General features: G+C 49.2%; 8 protein-coding genes and 1 non-coding gene across 9 annotated transcripts; 4 read left to right on the forward strand and 5 right to left on the reverse strand.

Moving 5' to 3' along the window:
• Positions 1-788: 788 nt before the first annotated feature.
• alp1_6 (Alkaline protease 1) lies at positions 789-2,168 on the forward strand (the record flags this gene model as incomplete). The annotated part of the gene is made up of 3 exons (XM_014688615.1): positions 789-1,091; positions 1,175-1,622; positions 1,681-2,168. The coding sequence occupies 3 exons, from the start codon at positions 789-791 to the stop codon at positions 2,166-2,168; spliced, it is 1,239 nt and encodes a 412-aa protein (XP_014544101.1).
• Positions 2,169-3,102: 934 nt separating this feature from the next.
• Positions 3,103-3,870, reverse strand: G6M90_00g107400 (uncharacterized protein; the record flags this gene model as incomplete). The annotated part of the gene is made up of 1 exon (XM_014688614.1): positions 3,103-3,870. The coding sequence occupies one exon, from the start codon at positions 3,868-3,870 to the stop codon at positions 3,103-3,105; it is 768 nt and encodes a 255-aa protein (XP_014544100.1).
• A 3,549-nt stretch (positions 3,871-7,419) lies between these two features.
• G6M90_00g107410 (uncharacterized protein) lies at positions 7,420-8,198 on the forward strand (the record flags this gene model as incomplete). The annotated part of the gene is made up of 2 exons (XM_066131728.1): positions 7,420-8,061; positions 8,121-8,198. 2 exons carry the CDS (start codon positions 7,420-7,422, stop codon positions 8,196-8,198), a joined length of 720 nt encoding a protein of 239 aa, XP_065987950.1.
• A 1,907-nt stretch (positions 8,199-10,105) lies between these two features.
• Positions 10,106-11,888, reverse strand: G6M90_00g107420 (uncharacterized protein; the record flags this gene model as incomplete). Its single annotated transcript, XM_014688613.1, has 2 exons — positions 10,106-10,954; positions 11,010-11,888. 2 exons carry the CDS (start codon positions 11,886-11,888, stop codon positions 10,106-10,108), a joined length of 1,728 nt encoding a protein of 575 aa, XP_014544099.1.
• Positions 11,889-14,570: 2,682 nt separating this feature from the next.
• G6M90_tRNA00000121 lies at positions 14,571-14,667 on the forward strand. The gene has a single exon. It is a non-coding gene; the product is annotated as a tRNA-Phe (tRNA).
• Positions 14,668-14,933: 266 nt separating this feature from the next.
• Positions 14,934-15,701, reverse strand: G6M90_00g107430 (uncharacterized protein; the record flags this gene model as incomplete). Its single annotated transcript, XM_014688612.2, has 4 exons — positions 14,934-15,051; positions 15,099-15,154; positions 15,205-15,621; positions 15,672-15,701. 4 exons carry the CDS (start codon positions 15,699-15,701, stop codon positions 14,934-14,936), a joined length of 621 nt encoding a protein of 206 aa, XP_014544098.2.
• Positions 15,702-17,669: 1,968 nt separating this feature from the next.
• Positions 17,670-18,505, forward strand: inhA_4 (Isonitrile hydratase; the record flags this gene model as incomplete). The annotated part of the gene is made up of 3 exons (XM_014688611.1): positions 17,670-17,737; positions 17,802-17,997; positions 18,062-18,505. 3 exons carry the CDS (start codon positions 17,670-17,672, stop codon positions 18,503-18,505), a joined length of 708 nt encoding a protein of 235 aa, XP_014544097.1.
• A 2,407-nt stretch (positions 18,506-20,912) lies between these two features.
• On the reverse strand, positions 20,913-22,090 carry OPT2_1 (Oligopeptide transporter 2; the record flags this gene model as incomplete). Its single annotated transcript, XM_014688610.2, has 2 exons — positions 20,913-21,461; positions 21,515-22,090. The coding sequence occupies 2 exons, from the start codon at positions 22,088-22,090 to the stop codon at positions 20,913-20,915; spliced, it is 1,125 nt and encodes a 374-aa protein (XP_014544096.2).
• An 84-nt stretch (positions 22,091-22,174) lies between these two features.
• Positions 22,175-23,719, reverse strand: OPT2_2 (Oligopeptide transporter 2; the record flags this gene model as incomplete). Its single annotated transcript, XM_066131729.1, has 1 exon — positions 22,175-23,719. The coding sequence occupies one exon, from the start codon at positions 23,717-23,719 to the stop codon at positions 22,175-22,177; it is 1,545 nt and encodes a 514-aa protein (XP_065987790.1).
• Between the last annotated feature and the right edge of the window lie 1,419 nt (positions 23,720-25,138).

Raw genomic sequence — 25,138 nt, forward strand, 5'->3', positions numbered from 1 at the left:
TGATTAATGCATTTTCGTTACCCACGCACATGGAGGCTTCCAGGTTTAACACTGCCACTATGTAGCGCCGTTTCAAGTTGCACTCTCTTGTCTACCGGACAAGGGCACACAGCATGAGGTATAGGTCCGAGAGAGAAGTCCGCCTTGTCAGCCCACGGCCTGCCCTTGGCGCCGTAAAGGAGTTCTGAAAAGAAACAGCTGGAAAAAGGATGAAGACAGGCTTGGATTGCAAGATTGGAAAACTCCTCCTTCACTCTAGCTCATTGTATCAATGTTTTGTTTGCATCTGTGCTGAACGTCACTAGCCAGGATATTGCCCATCGAGGCGGAATCATGATGCCTCCGGTGGAGGAGTTGGAGCAGAAGAATATCATACGAGTCGAGTCACTTCAAATCCCTTGTCTCTAGCATGGGAAATGGCTGACTCTATTCCCCGTCTTTTCCGAGTTTTACCTTGCCCTAGTGATGTAAATGGTTAGCAACACCAAGCGCGTTCTGGTGAAACACATGATTTCCGTCCCATTGTGGGCCATGATGAGGCTTGGATCTCGTGTATACCTTCACTATCGAATGCCTTTGTCGTTGTGAGACGCGCCATTCAATGGCGATCCTCCGACACAACCGGTGCAGGCATGTAGGTTAAAAGTTTATTAGACAACACTGAAAATTTTCAACTGATGGCTATATAAATATCATGTCTCGTCGCTATTAGGTTCGTCTCATAGTACATCAACTTTATTCATCAGACAGATACAGTTTAAACACTCTTTTACCGTCAACACATTATCATGGCTATTCTCAAGGCCTTCACTACTGCTGTTATAGCCGCTCTCTCTTTGAGCGTTGCTGCTGCCCTTGCGCAAGACAGTAACGGTCAAAAAGATAAATATATTGTCACCCTCAAGAGCGGCATTTCCACTCGCGATGTCGAATCCCATATGAACTGGGCCCGAGGCATCCATGATGCCAGCCTGGGTCGTCGCGCCCTAGATTTGCCGGGCATTCAGAAGAGGTATGACTTTGGTGACTTCCACGCTTACTTGGGGTCATTTGATAAAGAGACTCTTGAGAAAATCATGGGCAACCCAGATGTAAGTCTATATCTAGCATGAGATTTAGCGTGGGACAGGGATTATCTTTTACAAGAAATACTACTAAACGGATCTATTTATAGGTACTAGGCGTCGAGCCTGATGGAATAACAATGCCGTTAGCATTGACAACGCAGCAGAACCCTCCGTGGGCTCTAAGCGCCATGTCTAGCCGAACACCAGGGCCCCAGCCCTATCGGTACGACGATAGCGCTGGCCAAAATACCTTTGCATACGTACTAGATTCAGGTGTCCACGATAAACATGTGGAATTCGGTGGCCGTGTTACCCCGGGCTGGAGTGATTACGAACAGGACTTCCCAGGCAGGCCGCATGGTGATGTTACTGGCCACGGAACCATGGTTGCCGGTATTATCGCCTCCAATACCTACGGTGTCGCCAAGAAGGCAAATATTATTGCTGTCCAGACGGATCAGACAGTATCAGGATTGCTAGGCAGCATAGCGTGGGCCGTGCGGGATATCCAGAGTCAAGGCCGCGTCGGTCAGGCCGTTATTAATTACTCGGGAGGTTCGTATGCGAGATCTTCTGCACCTCTTGGTGTTTTTTGCATCCTAATTAGAAGTAGGGCTCCATACTGTTTCCAATTCTGCCGGATACCCGTATCAACCCGGAATTGCCATGGCCAAGAGTATGGATATTGCGTTTAACGAAGGGATTCTCTGCGTCATTGCTGCTGGCAACGACGGTAAAGTAGTTGAACAATCCACAACTCCTTATCAAGGCAACTCTACTACTGCTTTAGTGGTCGGCGGAATTAATCAACAATGGGATTTTATGCGCCTCTCCAACCACGGTCCCAGCGTCGATATTCTCGCTCCTGGTGAGAACGTTATAACGATTACTAGAGACTCCGACACGGCCACAACGGTACAGTCGGGTACTTCGCTCGCAGCTCCCCACGTTGCCGGGCTGGCATTGTATCTAATCGCTGCCGAGAAGATTAAGACGCCCACGGAGCTTAGGGCTAGGATCTTGGCTCTTGCCACCAAGGACAAAATTACCAACGTCCCGGCTAACACGGTTAACCTGCTTGCGTTTAATGGGGTTCAGTAGCCGATGTATGCGGGACAGGGGGTTTAGGAGTTTGTGACGGGATAAAGGCACGGCATACTATTGTCGACTGTGACTTACATGGAGCAATTGCTGTCAAGTTAACGATAAGTCCCCGAGGAAGAGTCCAAACCACTAGAAATTGGCATGATGTTTGTTAAAGTTAAATGGTTAACAAATACTAAAGCTACATGATTGCCCTATAAAGAAGTTTGAGCTATTCACCCTGGAATTGGAGACTGAATCTATTGGTGGCAACCTCGTACTAAGAAGCTCTCATCCTAAAGCTGCACACTTTATGTAACTACATGTAAGTATCCTCCTCAAGTAGGCAGTGTAAAAGGCCACATTAGACCCAATCAGCAAGGAGCTACAATCTTTATCCCCCTTTCTCCCGCTATTCCTGGGACAAATGCATCACCTAACTCCGCTGCTGGCGCTGAAACCAGCCTGTCGTCTTGGGCAAATTGTCCACAAGATTGATCAGTCACGCCATTAAGGCGGCCAAAGTCGTGTCTCAATGGTTGTCAGGGTCGAACATTGCGCCGTGGAGTAAAGACGATGTAGCCTCGTGGAACTTGATCGTAGATTCAGCAAAGTAATGTGAACCCTTACAGTCAGACAAGTACGCTTGCAAAAGATGACATCTATAACGGCACCAAAAGGCGCTCATTCTATTGCATAAGAAGTATCTAAGAAAAGTAAAAATGAAAAAAGAAAGCGATGTCTATCCTGTGAGCAGCTTTGCCAAAGCGACGAAGCGAAAAACCATGTCTAATATGATGAAACCTAGAGTTTCTAGGTACTTCCTACAATGCCGCAAACGTAACATTATAAACAGAAGCAGCAACTCCCGACGTTAAGGTCCCGCTATCCGACAAACACTTCATCTTAAGTTGGTAAGATGAAGCTAAACTTGTCCAGGTCCTTGTGTAATCTACTTAAGACCCGCGCCTCCCTCCTCGATAAGCGGGATATCGCCGGAAGAGTTATACTCAAGAGTACATTTGAATGGATCGGCCCCAGCGTCCATGACGTTGAGGGGCGCTTGCACGCATTGAAGCATCGCACCACATTCAGTCTTTACAGTGAGCACATCCCGCAGAGTCAACTGTATCGTCTCCCCTTCGCCGGCGGGGACCTGCTGCTGGTCCAATTTGAACCTGTTGCCGTCCTGCAGATAGGCCTCCTTGATACTGGTGTCGGTGCATTTCAAGTCGTACTCTCTGAGAATTCGGGACACGACGGTATAAATGTCCCTGTGTCTAATCTTGCGCTCCTTCTGGACGTTGAGGCAGATGATGCCGGGGGGCGTGTCGGCGGGGACGTCGTCCCTGTCAATCATGAACTTGCACTTGCCCTCGCTGCGTCGGGGCAAGAAGGTGATGGCCACGTCTGCTTGAGTCTCTCCGTCGTCGTTCTTGCCTGCGTCGGCCCTTGGTGCTACTCCAATCATCCGTCGCCGCTTCTTCTTCTCTTCCTCCTCGTCCTCGTCTGGCTTATCCTCGTCCTCGTTGTCTTCCGGATGAAGCACCTGGTCTAGCTGGTCCAAGAGAGGGGCAAGGGTAGATCCTCCAGCGCGTGCAACCAGCCCATCTCCAGTCGAGGCATCAAGTGAAGTGACTGCATTTTCGTCGGCTGCAGGAGCACCAAATACTGCTGCCGGAGAGAGCACGAGTGCGCTAAGAAGAACTCGGAGTGCCATGGTGTTTAAATAGTGTAATGAGTGGATTCTGTAAAGATGTTGAGGGTTGAAGTCTGTGGTTTGAGTGCAATGATTGTGAAAGAGGTGCTCGTCGGGTTCCTGATGCAGAGGGAAAAGGACCTTTTATATATTTTGATCCTACCTCCGAGCAAAGGGGTTTCCGGCCACGAAGATTCTTTCCTGTCGTCACGAAAGAACGCATAAGCGAGCTCATGCCTGAGTTGTGCGCAGCTTGGTTGGAGTATCAGACGATAGTCAACTCTTAACGAGGGGGCTCGTAAGGCTTGATGCTTATTCGGTATAGCTCACCGGAGGATCAGGTCAGAAATTGAATATGATGTGGGTTGCTGTTGCAAACGCATAGAAACAACATGTATAATTCCAAATGGCTTGTCACTATGCGATTCAATGTGCACGGCACGTTCCGGGTGCAATCGCTTACACCGGGCGGAGAGGTCCCGCAAGGGTCAGGGATCGATCATGTAACGAGACCACATGGCCTACTTGCCGAGCCGACATAGTACTGCGGAGAATAAATGCAAATTCATATGCATAAGCTCGGAACTCGGCGTGTTTTGTTCGCTTTATGACTCGCAACCCCGTTTCTTAGACACCCCAGTTGAGCGGGCTGCACATAGTTGACATCAGTCCACCTCTGCCCACTCATGACGTAGGCCTAAAGAGTGAACTCTTATGCAACCAGTAGCGTGAATTACCTCTGCGCAAGTCCGCGGACGGCGAATAACTTTTGTTCGGCGCGCGCGACTGTAGCCCACTACTTCGTACATCTTGATTCATCCCGTATACTTAGTCGTTACTGCTAGATACTGCTTGTATTTTCTTGCTCTTTGCCCGCACTTCCCTGAAATAAAGGACAAACGCTCTGTTCTTACCTATAGCGCTTGCATTCCAATTGCTAATCCGGCAGCACATTCACTTCTAGGTCCTCTGTGTAGCCGGCTATCGGTGCGGGCCGCGCGCGCGTGCCGAGCAGGGTGTTGGGTAGACCAAATCTTCAATCTCCGGATTTCTTCCGCGCAGAAAGAAGTTTAAGCTATCCTTGTATAGACCCCTATTATTTGGGACCTTACGGCTTCCTACATAGTCCCATTAGCTAGCCCTGATCTCCCAAAGGGGCACTGGACGTGTTAAGCGAGTGGTTAAGGTCGTCACGCAAAAGTACGTAAACAAAGCACCATATACTATTGCATTAACTGAAAGGAGCTCATGTCTTTACTCTATCCTCCGTTGGTGATCTCATCTATCAGATGAATTCGTTCTCAGCTTCTGTGCGGTAGTAGCTAGAGAAGACGTGCGTCTTGAAAGGTGAAGGTGCATTACCCCCAACCACATGAGGGAAATTGCTTAAAATATTGTACCATGACAAACCCTGACAGAGCATTGCCGAGCGTGGGTACAAGGCTAAAAAACCCGGTGTTCGGGGTTTGCAATATCGAGCGCATGAAGTCTCCAAGGATGTGGCAAGGTCAAGGTTGTTTAAAGTCAATAGGCGAGTGTCTTGCAGCAGCCAATCATGTGCTGCCGTTGCGGCCGTTTGAACCAGACAGCCGGATTGATTTTTAAATTGCTCGGCCCGCGCCATGAGGCCCCATTTTTTAAAGTCAATATCAAATCAATTTTTTACATGTGCCATCAACTTGTATTAAACCTGAAAGAGCAGCCCTATACACGATAATACATACCAGTTGTACAAGGTACTGCTATGTCGCGGTAGCTAACAACAGCGCCTGTTACCTCCCAGAACGTGACTTTGTACGAAACTACTTAAGTAGGCGGACCGGGAAGCAGTACTCCCAAGAGTAATTACGACTATAAAGACTTGGCTCGGGCGCGGACGCAAGTTTAAGCATGGGCCTACTTTTGTACCAATTTGCACAGTGATAGCCCCTAGATGCCAGCGGAGCCTCTTCAGGCTGCCGAAGAATTGCCGGAGCAGGGATCGCGGTAGTCGCTTTGATTCTTGGTCCATCATGCCTGCATGGTCCGCTAAGACACGACCTTGGCTGCAAAGTAAAAGCCCGCAAACCAAAGGTGCTCTCGCATTCCTTAGTTGTCAAGCCGCTGGTGTGCCCACAACAGACTCTATTCGAACATGTACTGCTCGTATGGTATAAAGTGCTATCTGGTGCAAACAAAATACAATAGAAGTTATGCTCTGCGCTTGCAAAGGTAGACCAGATACCCGACTCTGTCGTGAATTTGGGTTTTGTATGTCCACCGACAATATTGATACGTGCATTAATAACCCTCGGTGTATGTGAAGTGCGAAATGGCGCACTGGACAAAGTGTCCGCCTTGGCATAAAGTGTCTAGCTTAGCCATATCTGAGCAAAATACATGTAAATGGCTCCTGCTGCCCTACAACGCGAGGAAATGTATGCTTAGCTGTTCTCGTCTGTCATCACATGACCCGGGCCATTGTCCTTAGCACTTAACCCTCTGTCTTGACTCGGTCTCCCACCGGTGAATGCATTGACGGTTCATTGGATCCGGCGGAGCGGATACGAGACGGCATTCACGGAAGGGGCGGGCAATTCCGACTAGATGCAACATGAAACAATTTCGGAATTACCGGGAACTCTGGACCCCTTACCATTGACGCTACACGCAACGTACCATGGATCCAACTGGATGAATGACACATCGGCTTACTAAACGCCCACCGGCGATATGTCGCGCCGCACACGCCCGACGATGAACTTGGCAGTACACGGCTATATTTCATACAGATACATAGCCTTTACACCAGTCCATGAAGCAATTCACGCTAGGCTTTTCTCGATTTTCTTTACTTCTCACAGTCTGCGGGTAAAATAGTTTTGTAGTTCCGCTTCGTCCATCCGGAATGCCTAGACCTCCTACATATCCGGTATACCCGACAGTCGCTTTGCCAATGTTACACAGAGGCCACCCAAACAAGACCGCTTCAGTGCCCGATCAGAAAATGGAGCTGTTATCATTGTCCAAATTTTATGACCTGCAATGTTTGAGCGGCGATAAAAAGTATTCCTTCCGCAGTAGGCGCCAACACCTGGAGCACTTCGGCCACTTCACCTTACCACCGCGATAATGAAGCTGGCACTACGAATAGACCATGAATCGAATGCAACCTCCTTCCGACCCGGCGATTGGCTGCGAGGAACATTAGAGATACGTGGTTGTCTGTTTAAACACCCTCCCCGGATCACGGCAACATTTTGGGGTGAGCAACGGAGCACAAGCCCAGTCCTCAGTATTGCCGCTTACCAAGCTTGCCTCTACAGGTAGACTGATAGTGAGGTTGTCTCCCGAAGGCAACGGTTGTTGTCCTACCGAGCATTATCATGCGGTAAGCGTACCGTCACAGCAGTCCCCCGCTAGTTCTAATGCAGTGTCTAGCTATTTGAGCAATCGAAGCTGCTCGAGGTTTCGCAGTCAACTGTTGTAAAGGACAAGCCCAACAGTTGCGTCTATTTGTGTCCCATGGAGTTCAGGTTTCCAACAAGTATCAACTGTACCTGCGCCGATGCCTGCCAGTTACCATCAACCATGACTATTCACAACGGCAAGCTCCGAGTAAAATCGACATATTCACTGTCTGCCAGGGTGGAGCGACGTGTAGTTGGAAGAGTAACAAGATCCTGCAGAGTCAAGCAGGAGCTTCCCTTCATCTGCAACCCCGTCATCCAGAATCTCCCCTCATTATGCGCCGTCGCAATCTCGGCTGATAAGCTAAGTCGAAGCGGCAAATTTGCCCCTAGAGAGTCTGCAGAGAGCAATTATGAAGAATCTCTGCCTTTGTACTCGCCGTCCTTGCAGATGGAGATAATTCTCCCTCAACCACCAGTACTGATTCTCGGGCGTGGGACGCCAGTGAAATTGGTGCTCCACACGCCGCGAGAGATAATGCAATCCGCTACCATCTACGTACGGAGTGTCAAATTGCAATTAAAGGCTATTATATCTGCTCTTCCGCGATCGACTTGGCATAGTGTGACTGACACACGTCTTGGAAACACTATAAGCGGAGCGGTGCCCATCAAGTCTGAGCATTTCCAGCTGGAACTGGGGGCTTGGGGAATGTTTATGGCCATGCAGTCCCGACCGTCCTTGAATTCCTGCCTGTTAAAAGTTGCATACTCCCTTGAAATCGTCACAGGCCTGTCTAATGGATTAGAAGGTCCTATACAGGTATGCCTTGTGCTATTTTTGTTACTGTAAGTAACGCTAATCGACGTGAGCATTCATAGTACCTAACGGCTTCTCTGGACGTTCTTGTGATGGATCCCCCTCCACCATATGAAGCTGTAGTTGCTAATGTAATATAACTTGAAGTCGGTCAAACACCTGGGTAATCGCTTTGTGCGTTGATATTGTATGGCTAACTACTGGTTGGCGTATCAAGACATCTGGACCACCAAAATTATATTGGAAATAATAAAACACTCATTGCTGGCCACGACTTTATCAGCCACGCAGATATCCCTCCATTCTCACGCATTTATCCCCATCGCAATTCGGCAAATAGCATATTCTGTCCAACGCCCTGCTTAGATGTCACCTGTCGAGCCCGGTGTGACAAGGGCCTAGAGACTTGGAGCAATGTACTCAATTCGTCTAATAACAGTCTTTGGTATCAAAGGTCCTTGGTTTTCCTCAAGGCCTCGGTGGTCGAAGACGTCTTGAAATACAAGACGTCGGTGAGGGCCTTCTGCCCTAATCCCGTGACCGTAGCCCTTGTGTAACCAGCCATTTCCGTGTAACACCCGGCGTCTTTTTGTTCCCTGTACAGCCCTGCCACTCGTATCGAAATACGGCTCAAGTTCCTCTGTAACATCTCCCCAGTCGTCATGCTATAAACACTTGGTCCTGACACATCCGCATTCCTTGCAGTTAACTCGGCTACAAGCCATACTTTGATGCTTTAAAAGATAATCTCAAGAAGTCTTACAAGCCGACCACGGCCCAAAGCCTCAAGTATTTGCTGTCCAGCACCACCTGATGTCGAGGCGACATCTTGCCCAGCAGTGGCCGCCCTTGCTGCATCCGTAGTTGTCTGAGTTCCAGGAGGGGCGCGAAAATAATCGTTTCACACTTTGTCCTTCTCCGAGTCCACCGGGTATACATCAAACGCACTTCATGCAGAAGGGTTATCGAGTTTAAGGGCTATATGGTCATGCAATACCACTAGTAACACTGTTATGGAGCCGTATCAAGCTACAAGACCGTAACGTGCCTCTTAGGAAACGCACACGTGGCTTAGACAGTGTCTGGGTTGCGTGAACTGACTGGGTTGCCGTTCTTTGTTATTTTTGCGTGTTGCATTCGTTTTATTTCAAGCGTTGTAGATAAAACTTCCGGGCTATGTAGTTACGGATTGCTATCAATTCGCCGTGCCTCGCATCAATATCAAGTCTTGTGCAACGCCAGTGACGTGCAGTCCGACGGTTGGTGCCCAGGCCGCATCGGGAAACGGCAAGTGCCGACATCCGAAGTCCTTGCCCCCTGCGGCTGTCTCACTAAGACACGGTTCAATTATTGATTTGCTTCGCATTATCTTTATCTGATGTTTATACATACTTCATACAAGGCGCTGCTGCCGACGAAATGTCGCCCTTGCAGTAGGGAAGCCGGAGACAGCGTGTAATAAATATCGTGCCTTACTTATTCTCTCTGGTTCGGAGACCGTGCCGGCAGTCTCGGGTCCGGCAAATGGATCATTTGTATTTAACCATAAATCCGAAGTACCACGGGCTGTTCCTAGCGTACTCTGGGCAGATTCACCGAGAGCCCATGCAAGCCAAGCCAGCCATCCAAAAGTCCGCTGATCTCTTTTTGCAGGAAAGATAGTAAAGCCGATGGGCTAAACACAATCGCACCTGCGGAGACATGAACACCGCAGACTGACAAGGCAAAGCGACATGTATTGAAACTGCTGTGGCTGCTTCGCCCTCTCACGCCTCTCATATCTTGTGTTGAGAAAACAACAGCAATTTACACAGCAGAATAATGATATTTTCAGTGGATTATAGGTATCTTGATTAAGTAACACAGTGATATTAAATAATAATGACCAGACTGAAGAACCTTGTACAGCCCCTGAAAACCCGGGAAATGGACCCCGTCAGAGCCCCTGGAGACCCCTGTGATAACACCAGCCTCATCCAAGCCCTAATTTTAAACCCTAGAAAAAGCAACCATCGTGACCTGCCGACCCAGCGCATCTCTCTCGCCTCTACTCCGCCAGTGGCCAGAAGATAGCTCCGGTCAAGCTCCTGCATTTACCACCCTCGGGGTCCCAGGCACCGCCGCAGACTCTACAAGCCGTATACCCAGCCTCGAGCTCCTCATCCGTCTGCCCGCCTCCGCACTGAATCTCGCCCGTCGAATCGAAACAACTTCTCTCCGGCTCCGGCTCCGGCGGCGGCCAGATACGCGTGCCGGCCTTGCTCACGCACTTACCGCCCTCGGGGTCCCAGGCAAACCCGCAAACTCCGCAGATGGCATATCCTGCCTGCAGCTCGGCTGCCGACTGCCCTCCGCCGCACTGGATTTCGCCATTCGAGTCCGAGCACGTCCCCGAGATCTCGGGGGGTATCGAAGCCGGAGAATTGGGAGGCAGCTTCCGCGGCCAGAGCAGCTCCCCGGTCTTGGTCATGCATGTGCTGCTCTCCGCGTCCCACCCGCCTCTGCAGATACTACAGACGGTCAGGCCGGTCCAAAGCTCTGCTATTGACTGGTCGCCGGCCACTGGCTCCGGGGGTGTATCGGGAGGCTCGGGAGACTCCAGCGGCCAGAGGACGTCGCCAGTCTTGCTCACGCATATGCCGCCCTCGGGGTCCCAGGCAAACCCGCATCCTCCGCAGACGGCACGTCCCGTCTTGAGCTCTAGTACTGTTTGTCCGCTGCCGCACTCAAATTCGCCAATAGAGTTGGAACATATGTCTATGGGCTCTGGCTCCGGGGGGGTCTCTGGTGCAGACTCAAAGTCCTGTCCGGGGGGGTTCAGCGATAATATAATCGACACCACGCGGCACTGCAAAGCGCACTCATCGCCGCCGGGCGGGAGGTCAAATAAATTGCACTGAATAGGTGTTAGCTCTGCAAAGCAATGGCATAATGTTGCCCTTTGCACTCACCCTGCACTTTCCGAACCAGACGTAGCGCTCCGGCGGCACTTCCTCCTCCTCTTCTTCCTCGCTCTGAATCTTCTCCAGCTCCTCTACGAGCTTATTGCAGCTCTCTTTGAGCTGGGTCGTAACAATAGCACTGTCTAACTCCTCGTTGTACATCTTCTCGCATATTCCTGCAAGCTCTTCCAGGCCCTTGATTCTCTGGTTTTCGTTTTCCTCCTCCTCTCGACGTGCTTTTTCCTTGGCTTGAGCCTCCTCGCGGAGTCGCTCATTCATTTCCCATTGTGTCTCTCCAAAAAGACGAAACACGCTCTTGAAAAACTGGATAAGCTTATACTTGAGCTCGTTGCCGTAAATATCGTCGCGCTGGGGTCCGCCAATAGCTTCCTGGAGGCTGGCCATGGCGTTGTCAAACCACGTCACAGCGTGCCCGATGGGATTATCCCACGCCTTGACCATTTCGAGAAGGTCGCGGGCGTAGGGGGCGACAATCATAAACGCGGCAGCCTTGCCAATGGCCTTGGGCACGCGCAGGCGGCATGACAAGCCGCGCTTCAGGCACGGCGGGCCTTTGGGGTACGTGGTGCCCGGCTTCTTTCTCGGCCCCTTGAGTGTGTCGTCTCTCCAGTCTGAGGAGCCCAGTTTGGGCCGATGGAGCTCCGGTAACCCCCCGGGCATCTTGTCCATCGGGGGCTTGGGTCCGTCCTGAGGGAGTTTGGGCAGCCCGGCCAGCCCCCAGCCCGGGATGCCGGCCCGTACTGCGTCGGAAAGAAGCTTGCTCGGCGGCGTCTCTTTGTACGGCGGACCCGGCGGCGCTCTGTTGACAATGGCTAGGTGTGCGCTGGCTAGCCCTAGGAGGCCAAGACAGGGAAGTGAAAGCTTCATGGCGTGTCTGATGAGGAAACGGAGGGCGGGGATTGAGGGCTTGTACGGACTGGAGTTAAGACTTGGCATTATAATACTAGAGGCAAGTGGCGGGCTTTATATTATTTGGTTGAGACTGAAAAGATACCTTGTTGACTGAAGCAGAGACTTCAAGACGTGTTCAATCTTGGCAGGTTTTTGGACGTGGTCTCATTTTGTTAGCATACATAGACTATCAGCGGGTTGTGGGGGTACTGTTCATTGTCATGACATCTGAATACGGAATACATGGGACAGGGATAGAGCTGACAATGCTTTCCTGGAATGGGGACGGCTGAATACATGACCAGTGAGTACGCGGGAGCGCCTTGTCTTGTTGGACAATCTTCAATACATCTGGCAGGGACCCCATTGCCTCAGATAGCTGGCAAAAGTGAGGAGTCTGCATGTTTTGCGTACGGATTCTCTGTTTAATCGTGGTTGCCGCTGCGAGATTTCTTCATTTCTCCCGATTTACAAGAGGACAGACACCACGTCAGCGGCGGGGTGTATTTTACCGTTACGTCACGAGGCTAGGGTCTGGTTTAGAAAGGTTGGGCCCGTCCGCGGGACACTCGATGGTCTCTGGGACTATTATGCGAAATTGTGAGCGGCAAAGCGGTGCCTCGTTTCGAGAACTTGGGACGAATGACTAACTTTGTATGGCGTAGGCTCGCATAACTTGCTTACCAGGGCGACAAGTGCATAAGCTCCACGGAGTCTCCCGCTTATAAACAAATTAAGGTCATTTCGGGACTTGCCAAGCCCCCCATTGACCCGCCCTGCGGAAATAAGTTCCGGTCTATACGAGTTCGACTGCCGTAATCGTTGTGGGTAGGTAGTTCATTCCAGGATCCGGAGCCGATGAATCAATGCCAGATCAGCGGCATTTGTAGCCTGTTGGAACGGTGGATATTGGATACAATGTGCAAGTTGGGTACGCAGGTAGGCATATATTGTGTGCATTACTCTCTGCACCCGTCTTGTCTAATTATTCTAGCGAAACCGGTTGTGGTTGACTGTGGAAATTGAACCAAGTTGACGTACAAATCGGCATAAATATACAGTCCCCCCCTTAAATTATTATTTATGCTTGGCCTGACAGGGTAGCTATTAGCAGGGCTAGTAGCCTATTTGTAGTGAATGTATATTAAGTTATATAGAATTAAAAGAAACTATAAGAATTACAATAAAGACGTTAATTTATTAAAAACTTTTTCTTAAAGTCTTTTTAATTAGTTATTAGCTTTTTAACTATATTATATATAAAGAATAATTTAAGGGGAGATTATATACTTATAATGTATTAGCCTAAATAAATTACTCCACGTTACCCTTTATTTATTTGGGAGGTTTACTATATATCTCACCACATGTTCGTTCTATACGAACAGGGGCCACCAGAAGGGTCTTGGAAGCCCATACGATGAACTTTTACAATTTATCCTGACTCGCTTGCCGAGACTTGACAGCCCACTAGACCCGCGTCTTTAATGCTGTTGCCGATGCCCGTCCCAGATTATCAATCGCACGGGTTAATTAAAAAATAGACTAGACAACGTCAACCGAAGATGGTTCCTTAGCACAAGGCGGATCTTTCTTTTTTCTGGTACTACCAGACTTTTAGAAGCGCAAACAAATGGCCGCGGACCCGGGAATAACGGTGTTGTCCGTTGCCCACTACTTTATTGGCAGGAGACTATCAAATTTTCGCGGCCGAGATAGTACTTATTGGAAATGCTCTGCTGCGAATCAAGGCCACCCGCAATATTTCGGGGCATTATCGCGGACAATCCGACTTGGCATTTGTAAGTGCTACAAATTTTACCCGGGAATTAACCGTCAAGGTGCGACAATGTCTGACTTGAGCTGACATTACACTCGGGAAGAGCAACCTTGTTCATCCCACCGACATGATGCTGCCAGTGAACAAGTGGGGGTACGGGCATGACTGGCTGATTAGTCAGACCGGCCTGGTGATACAATCGTTCCCGCCAGTCGCGCAATCACGCATCCGGAGGAGGCAAATTCTCAACGTGGTTGTGAGACATATCTAGAACGCTGCATGGAATGCGGTTCATTGCTACATATATAGTTAAAAAGTATCCCTATCGGCTCATAAGCTGACGGAAGCTCGACTTGCGTTGCATAATTCGGGCTCGTTTGCTGGTAGGTACTTTAGGTAATCTATTTGAAACAGAAATTCGGCAACAAATGTTCATAACCAGGCTGTCTGGCGCGATGCAAATGCTGTTATTTAATGCATTTGGTGCTTTTGGAATTGAGCATGGCGGAAATACCGGCATTCTTGTCCAATTGTCCGATTGACGCCGGCCCCGATAACATATAGGGCGACATTCTTTTGCACGAGTTGCCAGTTTTTAGAAAAAGCTTACCCTAGACCAAAGTCGGATAACTGGATGTGAAAAGAAGGCGAGATAACCCACCCGGGCGGCTGCCCTGGCGCCGTTTCTCGTCAAGTCTGTCGCTCCCCGAAACACAGCAACATGCGCGCTTATCAGGAACATGACAATAGATTGCACATTATCTTCGTGTCCCTGAGACAGAAGAAAAAAGTTATCGTAGTATATAATAGCAATGTCGTCGCCTAAAAAAAAAAAAACGTTGAAGTGTGCAAAAGAAAACATCAAAAAGAAAAAAGAATGCGGCCAGTGTGACTCGAACACACGACCTTCAGATAGGCATCCGTAGGATTGAAGTTGACTTCAGTCTGACGATCTCCCAGCTAATCTATGGCCGCAAGGTTGACAAATGCGCCATTATTTTTATTTAATACGGCTTCGACCAGGAATAGGAACAAAAAAAATAGCATAATTTGTCCGTTGCCCATCAACCCAGCCAATTTCAGGCAACTTATCATCCATGTGCCATATTGAAGCATACAAATCGAGCAATAGTGTTATTTTCCCGTATATACTCATTCGCATACAGCTTCTCAGTTTCTTCAAAACTCCGTAGGAAAACTGGTTGATAAAGTCTCGAGGAATGAAAAGGGCTCGCGAGACCTTACGGCGACACACATTTACTTCCTCTCATCATATCCACGAGCCTTGCAGCCAGTAACTGTGCATCTCCAGGGTGCCGGCCACTAGCGTAGTTGAAAGCTGGATCCTCCACCACGAATCTACAGACGGTCAACGATGTGTTTGCTTAAGAAGAATACCTACTTACGGAGCAGGAGCCCAGCTGGTCTTCAAGCAAGCAGGGTCCGAAAGCACTTTCACAACCTACGAGACATTAGTACTTCGATAGTTTGACGATGAGTGAGCTGACGCACAGAAGCCTCGACATCCTCGCCCGAAGTACCGTACACTTTGAAGTAGTCGCCCATAAATGGCCACGTTACCCAAAAAGCAGCCTTTTCAAATAAAGCGGGCAAGGTGGTTGTTGTCCGGCCATACAGAATGCTTCTTCCATCAGGCCCCTTTGCCTGGGCCAGCACCTTGACCCCGTAGCATATAGCACCCACCGCTTTCCCGGCAGGTTTTCTAGTTTGTGGGAAGTAATCCGCTAGTAGTTTATGAACTACTGGCGAGTCAATAAGTTGCCGTATTGTCTTTTCCTGCCCACCCGGTAAGAAGACGGCGTCAAAGGCGTCGAGATCAAATTCCGCCGCAGACCAGTGCAGGGCGTGTTTCCATTCTTCAGATGCAACCATGGCGGAATATTGCCGGAGAACAGATTGTGTAGCTCCCTGCAAGTAGATTAGTAATGAGTTTATGCGCAATGAACCGGTTTCTATACAAAAATGGTTTGTGTGACACCCTGTAGCATCTTGGCATCGCACTTGGGTGAAGTGCCTGTCTCAGTCGCAAAGTTTACTTCAAAACCCGCTTCTCGAAAGACAGTGTACGGGACTGCAGTCTCTATGGAATAGTGAGTTTAAAGTTTAAAAATCGGCAATTTGCAAGAATGCTCCAAAGTTGCGCCGCAGAATGGGAGCACGCGCCTGTGGGATCATGACCGTAATCGGCCATCATTATGAGAACCTTGACCATGGAGATTGGCAGACTTTAATTCACACGTAGTAATAAGACAATGAATGGAGAAGTAGACTGGGTGTAGTGAATGATGTCGTAATACGATTGACCGAGTCAATAAAAATACAACTCACTGTAAATGGAGTTTGTGGCAACACAGCACTTGCGGCAACGCCGTATATGCTGACTTGAATAGGTTAATAAAAAAGTCCATGTCTGTCTATAACCGTGTCCGGTCGGGATTACCGAGCCAAAGCCCGGCGTATATGGGATAGTAGGTTCATCCTTCTACAATTAGCTCCCCGATTAGCGAGGGATATTCGGTGAAACTCGGAAATCTTTTACTCAGCCAAATACACTGCCAACTAGCTCCGGATGGCTGGAACCTTCTATTGCCAAGATGTTGTTGCATCCAGACCCACTTGAACAAAATCCCAACGCACCGGCGTGGCATTATATCCGCTGGGTCCCGGATGTCATCACCTATTCCTCACATGTACGATCGACAAAGAGTGTCACAGAAGGTGAATTCGCCGTACAGAGGGAATAGTCGAGCTTGCCCTTCTCCTCTTCTCTAGTTGTACACCGACAGTTTCAATCACCTGCTAGATGAACAAAATACCAGTCCGGCGTCTTACGGTCAACTAGTAAGGAGCTCTCTGTGTAGTAGCTTTGGTGATTAGGCAAATTGGCCATATTCTGCCGTTTAAAAGAAGCGTAGTTCAATTCGCACTACAATCTCAATCACTGCCTTAGTCAGACAGAGCCTCGATATGCCTGTGATGCTAATACTCCCTCATGACGGATGGGTCTGGAATCCCACATCACGGGGAATTTAGGCATCTGACGCAAAGGGTGGCTCCGCTGACACTCTATTGGCGACCAAACTTAGTTCAAATAGCTCATTAATCTTCTCAATACTCTTTTCCTGGTTCAATTTCTTTCTCTGACTGACTTGCTTATGTCAAGTGCCTACACAGTTTATATGCGCGTTTGAATCGTTATTTCTTGAATCATCATGTCAAAGTAACCTGAGTACGAACATCGAAGCTGCCAAGCTCAATCCCCCACACTCACGCACGGACTCTGCGTGGTTAGAGCTTCATTCTCGTATGTGAGTGTCTCGTCTAGGCAACCCCGACATTGTCTTCCCGATGGCCAATGTCACCTCGACCGCCATTGTACTCCGTTTAGCCGTGTCGATCCGGATATGCGATGGCCACCATAACTTCTCCAATCACACGATGTCAGACACACACAGACATGGGTTGGTCAGCTAGGCAGCCAGCATAAGTACGCAAAATCAGGGGAGGGCGAGGTCCTGCTAATAGAAGTCTGATGTCAGATATTGGTTCGGCGAGTATCATTGTGCATACCTCACTCCACCACAACGACCTGGATGGTCACGGGGAGATCGCTATTCATCAAGCTGTCTGAAGAACGTTCAGACGGCTTCCATGCATCGCACATGGTCCTCCAGCCCCCCCATACTTTCCTCCACACCACACCTGCGTTTCTTGATGCGGCATAGTGAGCACATTTGAGAGTGTTGTATATTGCGTAGATGCAGTGACGTACCGCTCGCGCCCCTGCTTATACCCGTTTCCCTTCGGCGCTGTAGCTCTGAAGCTTGCCACGGGCTGGCACGTATACAAGTATATAAGCTCCCATCTATCCCTCTTGTCAGCTTGTGCAAGTCCAGAGATCACATCACAGATAATTTACAAAGTCTACCTTGTGAACATACTATCGAAAATTCGAAATGTCTCAGCCTTTCAACCTGACCAACCCCGGTCGCATCCTCCGCGTCGGCGTTGTCCTTCTGAAGGGGTTAGTCTATCCTCACTTGATCGGCTAATACGAACGAGATTCTGACAGTACTTCAAACATTCAGTATAGTCGAAATAATCGATGTGGCACCCGTGGACCAAATCCATCAGATCAGCGATCGCTTCGTCAATCCACTGCCATCGTCGGTCGTCCCCGATGATTTGAAGCCGTATGCGATCAAGACAGAATACCACTGGGTCTCCGAAGCCGGCCCAGGGACACTTGTGAATGGGACCAGTGGCATAGTCGTGTCGCCAACTGTATGTAGCAGAGTCTTCCCTGCCTGCGGCACCGAGAAGCTAATATGAATGGCAACTGGCATAGGACTCCTTTGAAACATGCCCACCCCTCGATATTGTTGTCGTTCCCGCGTCGGCCTCGGCCAATGCTAGCGAAGCCGAGCTCGATTTTCTCAGAAAGACTTACGACGAGAGCGCTGCGTTTATTACCATCTGCTTCGGCATGTCAGCTCCATTGCAGGCTGGCATATTGGAGGGAAAGACTGCAACTGCGCCTCGCTTCCGGCTTGATACATTCCGAGAGATGGCTCCTGGCACAAACTGGATTGACAAGCGCTGGGCGAGAGACGGCAAGCTTTGGACCAGTGGCGCGCTGCTGAATGGGCTGCACCTCATGTCGGCCTTTATCCAGGAGACTTGGGGCAGCAGCGAACAAGGCGCCAGACTTGTCGGCGCCATGGCAGAGATGGGGGCTTGGCCGGATGGTAGCCCAGAGTATGACGACGAAGAGGGAAAACCGTTCCCATAATTGTGTCCATCAACTGAGAAGATCAAGATCGAGGTCGCCTTGCTCGTCTTAGTTGACTTTGCCACAATGGGCCCTCGCTTGGTTGACATTGGACATTTTGGGTACCGTCGTACATAGGCAACCTTATTATAGTGACTGGTTGAGAGGATCTACGGGCCGGTCCCGGTATATATGAGCCCGGTATGCAAATATGAGCTCTTGACATAATTTGTGTGCCACATGCTATACTTAGTTACTGTGTATTGTGCGGATAGTTTCGCGGGGGAGACAAAAGCTCGCCAAAAACAATCCCCCATCTAGAACCAGGCGACTTGAGCGGCTGCTATATCACCCTAGAGGTCTCTGACGTGTCTCATCTGGGTGCCCAATGCAGCAGCCCAAGTGCATAATACTTATAGTAAATTTGCATCAAATATTATATAAATAATAGCTTATAATATATACATGAGACCGCCTCTTACTATAAACTTTCATGCACATATGGGTCTGGTCTTCTCGCACGTAGCATTTTGCATGACATGACACGATTTATACTTTTGTATCTAGTAGCTTACAGGCAGAGCCTTCTAGGTATTTTATAAATTACTTGGCACAGGCATTTCACAGGGTGCTAGGTTTCTACACTATTGCATAATATCTCACCAAATACCGTGTTTTTTTATGCTTCTCGTGCCACACCCTATATTAGATAGTGAAGCAAGAAAGCTACATACTCACTATAAGGTGTAGTGGTGAGCGATTTGCATGAACCACATGCAACCAGCTATACGTGGGGCGCGGCACGAGTCAATAGCATAAATAAAGAGAGCCCTAATCTTGCCGATCCAGCATTGCCGGGCCTGTACTGTACAGAGTACAGGCCACGTAATCTCGAAGCAAAGTTATTCTTACGAGATTTCAAGAAAAAAGCAAGATTATTAGGTAAGCCAGGGTTATCTGGATTTATTATATGTAGAGTCAAGCCTCTAGCTAGAAATACACCAACCTTGATTTTACAACACAGTACAATTTCTATTTAGTTAAATTATCGTAAAAAAATATTGAACTCTTTTTATTATAACTTTAGCTACCATGAAGTATATCCCGCTTGTATTAGCAACTTTTGTCATCTTGACTCTAGCACAAAGGCTGCAAGTCAGTAGATTAACTGCCAAGACTATGGTACGCAAATTCCCTAATTAGTTGATATTATATAATTAAATTTAGCAAAAAGCTTATTTTTTATACTAGAAATATAAAGAGATTGCAGAAGTATTGAAAACACAAAGAATAACTTGCCGAGAACGAAGTGTAAGTAAATATAAAATGCTCTTAGAACTAGGTATAACTAATTATAATAAAGGGAAATGAGCTGTCTTGTATAGCTAGACCTATTGTAGGTATTCTCTTTAATTTAAACTACGTTATACTTATTTGACATTTCACGTTAATTTACTATTAAATTATAGAAAGACGGTGAACAGGTAAGATATCTTGTATTAATTATATCGCAGTTAAAGCAACTTACTCATTTAGCTATTTTTATATAGGCAATACACGATATTGATCAGACTTGCCGAGAAAACGACGTAAGTATAATTATACAAATACTAGTCGTAAAGTGGCTAATAAGATATATAATCTTAGTGTACTTGTGACATATTTCCTCCTCTCGTGCATGATGCAAATCAACCTGAGGATGTAGGCCTTGATCCATAAAGAAAGAAAATGGCGTACTTTGCTACTAAATATACCATGCGTAGATTGGGATTGAATGCTCTATTGCACCCAAGGAAACGCCAAACAAGGAGAATTGCCAGTCGCGGGAGACATCTAAGCTTTAAGAGACTGTAAGACATTAAACAAGCCGCATTTATACGCATTGTATGCTAACGTACCAAATCTTGATAGGCTGGCTTGCCCAAACCCACTCTCCGGCGAGACAACGATTACAGACACTTTAGACGTACTGAGTTTGAAGCATTCAGGAAAGATCTCTGCGTAGCGCGGCGCATGGACAAGGAGAACGCCAAAGAGAAAACCGGTTTGCGACCAGACGAGACTTGGTAAAGCAAAAATAGATCTTGAAATGGCTTGAAATTGTGCTCAGGAGGATTTGGGCTTTTAGGAAAGTTCCTACGCTTATTCAGGTAGTTGGAACAGAGAGATTAATTCAACATCTACCAAAGTCGATTGAACGTCCATCAATACACACCATTTGCATTGCTTGCATTTCTAACATGGAGGTAGTGTGCGATAGCTACAAATCGACGTCAGGCGGCCAAGAATCTATCTGCTCCCAAGTAGTATTTAACACGGCTATATAGACATCGTTCTCTCCGCGAGAGGGCCTAAACGGTAACGACTCCCACAGCTCCTCAAATTCCTATAGCAACGATCTTCTATATAGGATGAAATCACCGTCCAGCTAAGACCAGGAGTCCGGACCAAAATACCCCTTGGGAGGCATCGCAGTCAACCGAGCGCCCTGACCGGTTCCGCCATCAATCGTATTCGAGACAATATCGACACCCCACCAGCTAATCGTCTTGGGGTGATACTGCACCGCAAAAAAGATGATGATGCCCGAAAACGCCACGGCACCGGTTAGTCCAGCCGAAAGCACATAGTTGTACTTTTCCCACCACGCCGTCTTGTATCTCCGAAGATAGAACATGAAGGCAAAGGAGAGATACAAGCCACCAGTAAAGTAGGTCAGATTGACCGGCGCCCACTGCAGCAATCCGTTGAAAACAAGCGACGGGTGGACATGTTTCAGCCAAGAAATGGGCGTAAAGACGACGACATTAAGTGGTGTGAAGACGGCCGCGGGCAGGGCAGCCCTACACGCCTCACGGACGTACGAACCGAATCGCTTCGTGGTCCACCACACGAGGGCAAGGATGAAGCCGAGCAGGAAGCAGTATTTCATGGCAGGGTAAATCTGACTGAAGATTCGCTTGGGACCGATGGCGCCCTACAACGGCTGTTAACGCTGGGAGTGGGAGGTGGATAGACGGCGCAACTTACCCAAACTACCGACGAGGCAAAGTACACCTGGGAGCCGTTGGCGCAGTTGAACTTGGACTCTTGGTCTGGCGTGCAAATGCCGGGGATCTGCGTGTCGGCAAATTGGACAACGCCGTAGGCAACGAGCGCCGTGATGATGGCACTCATAATCTGGCCGCGGTACATGGCGCGGGGGGGCACCTTGGCGTAGAAGCCCATCTTTTGGTCGGAAATGTAATTATCTGCCTGTCCGTTAATGTTGTACCCAAAGGCCTTGACAAACATGAGGGCTTCTGGGCGTCCGGGTAGAGCGTAGCCGACGACGAGCTCGGTCACGACATTGAGTCCTTCGGTTGTGCCCGAGATAGCGTATAGATAGGACATTGGAATCAGGAATACCAAGTTGAGCCCAATGACGAAGAAGATTGTCCACACTGGTGTGTCAAGCTGAGGCCAGTTGGTCACGACGACGATGGCGAGGATGAAGGAGACGGAGGCAATCATCAAGAACCACCAGTCTGGAACCTCGGGGTAGTTGCGCATCAGGTTCGTAAATGGGTCATCGAATGCGTCGTAAATCGAGGTTTCGTCATTCATGATGTTGTACAAATGCCGGCCCGCTTCTCGTACATTGCCCTTGAGAAGCGACGCCGCGGCGTTTTTCACCCCCACGACAATTTGTCAAATAGTCGTGAGGATAGACACCATCATGGACTTGTACGCTTTCAGGAGCGGTCTCCAAGCATCGAGAAGAATAAAAACCATGGTAAGTGGGTAAAAGGCAAAGAATGCACCGTAGAGGAGCAGGTTTCCGGCACTGTAGAAAGCCGGAGAATATGCCTCAAAGTCAGCTTCGTTCAAGGCCCCCGTGTCGGAATTGACAACCTTGGTAATGTTGTACGGGCTTCCCGTATTGTCAAAGATGCCAGACGAGTTTATGGGAAGGTACGACGTCCACTGCACGTTGGTATAATACAACGCTATAATGATGAAACCGCCGAGAACCGTGCCCATAAACTGCTGGCTGAATGCGAAAAACGGGTAGGCCAGAGGCTGGGAATAGGTGGACAGCACGTTCCAGTCAAACGTGGAAACGGGGTTGAAGCCCAATCCCATCTGGGAGCCCGTAATGGCATTCAGGTTGAAGTTGTTTGGCGCGATCCACGTCATCCAAGCAAACAGGCTCAGCGCGGGAAACAGGTAATCAGGCAACCAAAAGTAGACAAACATGGCGCTGAACACAATGAAGAAGAACTTGTACCGCGACATGCTCCAGCCATGGAGGGTCTCCTTCTTCTCCGGCACCAGAAGCGCCCGGTTGAGTGCCAGGGTGGGCAGGATGTTGGGCCACAGCGCCTCGACGGGATAGACGACGAAGCGGCGCAGGAGGCCGGAGAATCCGAGTCCCATGAGCTGCGTGGAGAGCAGGAGCAGAATGCCGTAGCCCGGCGTGAGCCACTTGTCCTTGTAGTAGACGGTCTGGGTCTGGATGTTCCAGAAGCAGTACGCCGAAGTCAAGCCCACGTCGATGATGATGGTGGCTAGCATTTGTTCCTTGTACGACCACGGCCCCGGATTGAGTGAGATCCTCTTGCCGCCTACGGTGAAGCCCCAATCTGGTAGGACTGCGGCCACGAGTAGTCCACATGGATAGAGCAAGATTTGCGTGACGGCAGATGTGATGGTGATTTGGGGGAAGCGCGAATTGAACAGCGAGTTGGTGAACTGAGCCAGAATAGCCCACAGGTAGCCCAGGAGGTGAGCACGGATAGTCTCGCAGGGAATGTCGACGTCGTCGGTGGGAGTGCTGATGGCTCGAACCTCGGGATACGGTGAGTAGAACTTGTTTACTGCCGTTTCCGTCTTGAGCTCCAGCTCCCATTCGGCGGTGCTTTGTCCCTCGCCCGGTCCCTTGAGGAGGTCGGCGAGCTTCTGCCGCAGAGTGTTTGAGAAATTGTAGTCGTACTCGTGCGACTTGAGCAGTTCTTCAAGGATCGCTTTGCACTCTGGGATCGTCAGGGTTTCAATCTTGTCCATGACATACTCGATGTCGTCGATTGGTGCCATAACATCGCCCGTATGTTCAAGTTTCTCAACAAGGTTATGCACAACCGTGTCGACATCTTTCATGATGGTTTTACTGACATCCTTCTCTTCAATGGCGTGATCAGGGAGAGAAGTGTCGCTCCTGACGGAGTCAGCGGTATGAGAACGCCTCGTAGCCATGATTTACACCGGCAGATGTCCCCAAGGACACACTTGCTATGAAAAAGTTCAGGAGAGATTGAGTGGCACGAGCAGACCGCGCGCAAAAACATCAGAATGAAGTGGGACGTGACTGTATTTAGATATGACATGCTCACGACACAAAGCGGCAAGTCTACAATCAAGACTGTAATATGAAATATGCATTGATAAGCGCGCGCCCAGGCATTTCCCACTTCCGTCTCTGCTATCGCAGCACAAGATTCGGTGTGCTTGTTTTTTGCATCCTTCATACAACAGTTCTCAATCTGTGGAAGAGCACCTTCCTATTTCAGCAGATACAACAGGGAAGTGTAGGAGGCTGAAATCGGGGTAACACGGCATGGATAATGATAGCTCAGAGCTGCTCGCAGCGGACGGCGCTGATAGACCAATGGTGCAAGGTTGATGGCATCAATTCACGTTGGTCCAGATCCGGGCAAGTCACGCGACCGGCGTAAGCAAACGCAACAAGACGACGACACCATGCTGGCAGCGACCATTGGCTCAATTGAGTATTCGAGGGTGCGAGAGCCGGGTCAAAACGCGGGGGGAACTTTTGCCATGTTGACAAACGACCCCAGACTCGGTTGTCATGTCTGGTAATCTCTGCAGGATACCGCCACTGCAGAAGAGCATTATGATACTGTGACCTGGGTCGTGGTAAGCAGAATTGTCTGATTCGAGAATGGCCCATGCAGGTCAGCGTGAATAATGCCTGTCGATGGTTCCCGCGTGCTGCGGTGTATGCTGCCGAAACCCGATCAGACCTCGTGGATGCCGCTTATCCCGGTTTCCCCATCCTTGATAAGGCCAATCTGGCCATTGTGGAGGAACCTTTGGATTGCGCAGGGGACGAACTTGGCATCTGGGTGCCCTCTGCCACCATGGCCGAACCCTGTCTCACTTGACAAGTGCCCAGACACGGCAAAGACGGCATTGCTGGCATCGACGAGGCCCTGTTGTGCTACAATTGTGCCAAACTTGGCTCTAATGGGGGCAATGGAGATGGCGCTCAGGTGGCGCTGTACCCTTCCTTAGACGGGTAAGTCGTCGTTGCACACTGGGTTCATTTGGAAGTGTCGATTGTTCACGCATCACGATTCTCAGCAACACAGGTACTGGCGCCATGTTGGCATCTCGTCAGGGTTGGGGTTAGGAACTTGGCATTCTCTACTTCTTCGAACGCGGTCGGCGCCAGGGTAGAGTCTTCAACGTATCCGTGTGTGACGGTAGTTGGGACAATCATGGAACATGGATAGTAGTAGAGGCGAATTCCTAGAGCTCGACGCTTTGCTGTTGAAGAGGATTCGTTCGAAGCAAGTGGCAAGGGAATCGCGAAGGTGACGCCAACTCGGCGGAATTGCCGGTCCTTTTGGTCACGCACCGAGACGTCAACTG

This window comes from Metarhizium brunneum, chromosome 7 (genome assembly GCF_013426205.1).
Source record: "Metarhizium brunneum chromosome 7, complete sequence".
NCBI lineage: Eukaryota > Fungi > Ascomycota > Sordariomycetes > Hypocreales > Clavicipitaceae > Metarhizium > Metarhizium brunneum.